At 35.3% G+C, this 4,945-nt stretch overlaps 1 protein-coding gene across 2 annotated transcripts in view; it reads right to left on the minus strand.

Annotated features, from left to right (window-relative positions):
• Positions 1-4,945, minus strand: part of LOC106530140 (desumoylating isopeptidase 2) — a 15,874-nt gene that overhangs the window by 3,307 nt on the left and 7,622 nt on the right. For both annotated transcript variants that reach the window (XM_014025719.1, XM_014025718.1), the window contains exons 2-4: positions 3,560-3,632; positions 1,181-1,274; positions 933-1,074 (exon numbers count right to left, since the gene is read on the minus strand). In XM_014025719.1, coding sequence (XP_013881173.1) covers positions 933-1,074; positions 1,181-1,274; positions 3,560-3,632 — 309 coding nt within the window. The remainder of the gene's footprint in view (positions 1-932; positions 1,075-1,180; positions 1,275-3,559; positions 3,633-4,945) is intronic.

The following is a 4,945-nucleotide window of genomic DNA, read 5'->3' on the forward strand; positions in this document are numbered from 1 at the left end:
TCTTGGAGGAGAGAGGAAACGTTTCATTAGAGAAGAACCCGTCCAGAAGACCTATACAATTTTTTATCTTTTTGTGTATTATTTTATCCTATATATACTGTGCAGGAACTCTACTGTACTATAAAAAGGAATAAAAATGTAGTTATTGACATCAACAAGTCTGTTTATCTTCTTTGTCATTATTATTCGTCCATTCTCTCTTCAGTAGTCGCCACAGTCATTCTTCCTCAACCATCTTATTCTGTCCTCTGCATTCTCTGTCCTCACTCAGATTACCTCTATGGCTAAGTTCGCACTGCAGGTCTTAATGCTCAATCCGTGCTTTTTTGAAAAAAAATCTAATTTTTGACTGACTGACAGGTTTACAGCCCAGAAGAAAGGTCCTGGGTATCACAATCACTCATCCTCAACCCATCTCTCATCACCACGTTCTAATTGTAATCATCCATTCATGTAAATCAGGTGTGTTTGAGCATTGGAAACAAGAAAACATGCTGGATAGCAGCCTTTGAAGACCACAGTTTGACAACTGTGATCTATACTTTCATAATGGATAGCCCAGTATACAATGCTAAAGATTGGAAGAACTAAAAACACTTTTAGGTTTGTTTTTTCTCTCTTTTTTGAGAACTTTTTGAATCCTATGCAACAAATTTCATTCTCTTGGCTTCATAAATTTTTACTATGAACCTTTAAGGAAACCTATTGTATGATACAGTTTATAAAAGATAATACAGGTTTTCTTCTGGAATTTTAATAATTTCATCAGTAACAACTAATCTGGATGTGTAAAATTTGTGAAATTCTGAGCATTATATATTTCCGAGTGCAAATTTTCAAGCAAAACTATATATGTAAATGTTCTTGCTTCTATTAATAGTTTTTCTTTAGTTATTCCTCAACACTACAGGAGCAAACATCACAATACTGACCTCAGACAGCGAGGACGAGAAGTGGTTGCAGTTTTTGTGCATTAGATGATAAGCGTTCCCTTTAAATTCTTTACCAAGCTCCTCCATAATCTTATCTAAGTCTTCCTCTGTAAAGTCTGTAGTCCCCAAAACAACTGCCTCTCTGTTCAGAGAAAAGGACACATAATTAGTACAAATTACACATAATTAACACTGATTAATATTAATGACATCTCAGTACTTTGCATGATGAAATGAGGAATGCGTACTTGAATTTGAAAGTCTCTCCCAGTTCAGTAGCATTTCCAGGGTTGATTTCAAAGATGCCACTGAAAGGGTAAGGATGACCGCCATATGCAAATTCTGAGTGGTGGAGGACCAAGATGCAAAACATTAGTTAAACCTTGGAATGAAAGCACTTTATAACTATAATTACAAAGAAGCAAGCAATTATTCGTGAACACGTAATTAAATCATTTGTACTGGCTTTAATTCAGACCTCTCTACCCTACCATTACAGCAGGGAAAGGAAAGCAGTGATAAACCATCAGTGGTCACCACATTGTGTAGAAAGCTTAAATCATTAATTATGTTAACAGAAACAGTGACAGTGTTCCCCTATTTCTGCCTTTTACATAAGCAACAAAGATACAGTTAAAAACATAAGAATGAAGTCTGTGGGTCTGACACACTTTCTACTTTGAGAATTTGATTTGAGATTTTACTTTATGGTAAATTGAGGGTTGGCTAGTAGTTAATATATATTTTTAGTTATTCTGCTAAAGGGTTAGACCAGGGGTCTGCAAACTTTACAATCAAAAGAGCCATTTCTGCTCCTTGTCTCACTAATAAAATGTGTCCAGAGCCACAAAACAAGCTACAACTGTGATTAACAACTGGTGGTCCGTGGGCCTTTTCAAGGCCTTTTCAGGAACCTTCACGGTCAGTAGAGGTGATATTATAAAACCAAAGAATATTGCTATTATTATTATATTTTTTTATTATTATACACATCAGGACAAATAAAAAGACCATATTCATGTAAACAAGAAAAATACTGTATATTGTTTATACCGAATTTCATAAAAACTAGTACAACTGAATTATTCAGGCATTTTTTCCTTCTAATTTTTATTATTATATAGTCTTCAAATTCTTTAAAGGTAATTCTGATGGATTTGAGAAAAATAAGTTCTATTGTTTAAGTAAACAACAGGCTAGCATGAGCTAACATGTTGTACCTTTTTTATGAGTAGTATTGATAACATATTTGCACACAAATTGATTTCTGTTGTGGGTATAAAAACCAAAAAAAACTATTTATTTTGTTACGTTTGGTCACATTTTCAAAGAGCCACTGCAGAGGGACCAAAGAGCCACATGTGGCCCCAGAGCCGCAGGTTGCAGACCCCTGGGTTAGACTGACAAAGGACACAACTCCKCTCTCTGCTGCTGTCTTTACTCTTTGTGCTTGTATTTGTGATTAATGCTTATCGTTAACCTGTGTTTTTCTTTGTATTTCTTCCCATAGAAACTAAACCTGGACCAATAATTTTGTGTTTTGTCAGTGTCCCTTTCTTATCCTYTTAAACCATAGCTGATCAAGGCAGATGGTTGCCTATTGCCTTGGTCAGGATGGGTTATTTCCTTTCCATTGTTGTCAATAACATGCTGCTCAGGATAGGAGGTTGAGAAAAAATGAAGATTTAAGGCAGTCTGCTGATTTCCTTTGATAGACAATTTTTACTAATCAGTGTTTTATAATGTCTGAGGATGTTTCTGTACAGTTCCCCACAATGACTTATTAATTTATGCTATACATACAAACTGAATAAAACCGAATTGTGTTTTTTTTTTAAGATTACATAATTCTCTAAACACATAAATAATATTCCCTATTCAGAGGGTATGGCTAAGTCTCAATTCATGGGTTGCAGCCAACATTGGCTGCAGTTTTGTGGGCCGTWTAGGCCGCTCGTGTCGGCTGCATAAACTGATGTGAAATGGTCTTTCCTACAGAAAATGTAAGTTTGCATGAACATGCTCTGCCTCATAACCATGGTGATATGTTTTGTATCACATCACTTCAGTTGTTTATTTTTCAAGGTATAACTTCATAAAATTCAGTTTTAATAGAAAAACGCTTCAAGTAAATTTAAAAAAGCATTAATAATTTGGGTTTAGCTCCAGTATCAGTACTTGTAACGTCATGTTATTTAACATCCATTGCAACAAAATTGTCTTCAGTTAAGTGGTTTAACTTACATTTTTCATTAAAATTCCAATAAAATTCAAAACTCCATCATTAAAAAAAAAGGAAAAAACTCCACCGTAAAGTTTTAAAAAAAAACTTTGCCGTTTTTGTTTTTTTGTTTAATTTGCTGATGGTGAATTCTGGGATACMGTCAGACGCGTAGGATACTCAGATACAGTCGATGTTTTCGGGGKTTTTGGCAGCTGCATGTGTAGGCGCTGTCGAATTGGGACAGCCTATGGTGCGGGATAGTGACGTAAACGGCCGACATCAGCTGCAACCCATGAATTGACACACGGCCTATGGACTTCCAGTAATTCACCACGTTGGGCTAGCCTGGAAGCATTTGCTTTACAATATGTAATGGAAGACKAAGAGGAAGCTCCTTTCTTACCTCTGCCAAAAATCTCAATGCCTGAGTGGAAGACTCCAATGCCCAGATTGGAGGTGTATTCGTTTATCCAGTACTGCAGAGAAATGAGGGGAAAAATCAGTCAGGAAAAAAGAAGCAGTATTGACAGGCTCTCATCCTTTCGACTTAAATAATATAGAACGACTTCGTCACCAATGCTAAATGACTTCCCTAACTGTGAAGTCTCCTTTATTTAAGTTTGCCAAACAGTTTTGTTTTTTGATTTGATTCAATTTATTCCCTGTTTGTTCATTAGGATATATTGATCTGTTAAAAGTTTAATTTGTATTTCCAAATTGTTCCAGTTCTTGTTGTTTTATTTGTTTCTTATGTGATGAATAAGATATGATTTTACCTCTCATTAGTACTTTGCCTGTTTCCCRTACTAATGAGAGTCATTTRTCTCCAGAAGGATATGTTCTCCAACACATCTGTAAAAAATCAGGACCCTCTTGAAGCAATATATTGAAACACCATCCTGTAGATTTGAAATGAGCTTGATGATTTATTGATAATAAAACTGGAGTGTAAGAAAAATATTCGTTGTTCAAAATGGTATGTCCGAATAAACAGGAATCCAGCTGGATTTCTTCTTCAAAACTTTATTTTTAATCTTCTGATTCCAATCATCAGGTACAGCACCCAGCAGTCAGACCTCAGTGTAAGGCCTTGAGCTCATATCAAGAAAACTCAAACAAAGCAGAGCAGCTCTGCTCTGAGCAGAGTTTCTCCACAACACTCTGACATCTCCTTTCTACTATAATAATAAATTGACCTTATATTGTACATCTCTTCCTGGTTGCATCCCTGGAGGTGTTAGCTTTTACGTCAGACGTCAGAACGTGACTTATTTTGTTTAGACTAAAGAAAGAACACATGATAAGACACACACCAACTCTTAGTCTGTTATGGCCTCAAAGCTGCAATGATCAGAAAGTATAAAATGCAATACTGCATCTAACATTCAATTAATCCATTACAAAATTTCCTTCAGGAGCAACAATTGTTGAATATGCTGGTATAGATGCTGGKATAGATTCTCAGTCAACATGGTATATCCAAAAAAAAAAAAAACATTAAAAAGTAAACAAAACAAAGCATCTAGACTTTTTTTCTGTGGTTGAATACTTTCCATACTTTCCATGGGGGAAGCTTTCTTAATTCAAACAAGGGAGTGGCTTTCCAATCTTTAAACTGAAAGCTGCATAAGAGCATCTCAAACTTTACAATTTTCATTTTTAAATTTTTAAGTGAAGAGAAAATAGAGACAGAGAGAAAAACAGAGAGAAGTAATTAGAAAGATAGAAAGATTGAAATAGCTATTAGAAGTATATTAAATATACACCAACAAAACACAGGACCACACAC

This window comes from Austrofundulus limnaeus, unplaced genomic scaffold (genome assembly GCF_001266775.1).
Source record: "Austrofundulus limnaeus strain Quisiro unplaced genomic scaffold, Austrofundulus_limnaeus-1.0 Scaffold493, whole genome shotgun sequence".
Classification (NCBI taxonomy): domain Eukaryota; kingdom Metazoa; phylum Chordata; class Actinopteri; order Cyprinodontiformes; family Rivulidae; genus Austrofundulus; species Austrofundulus limnaeus.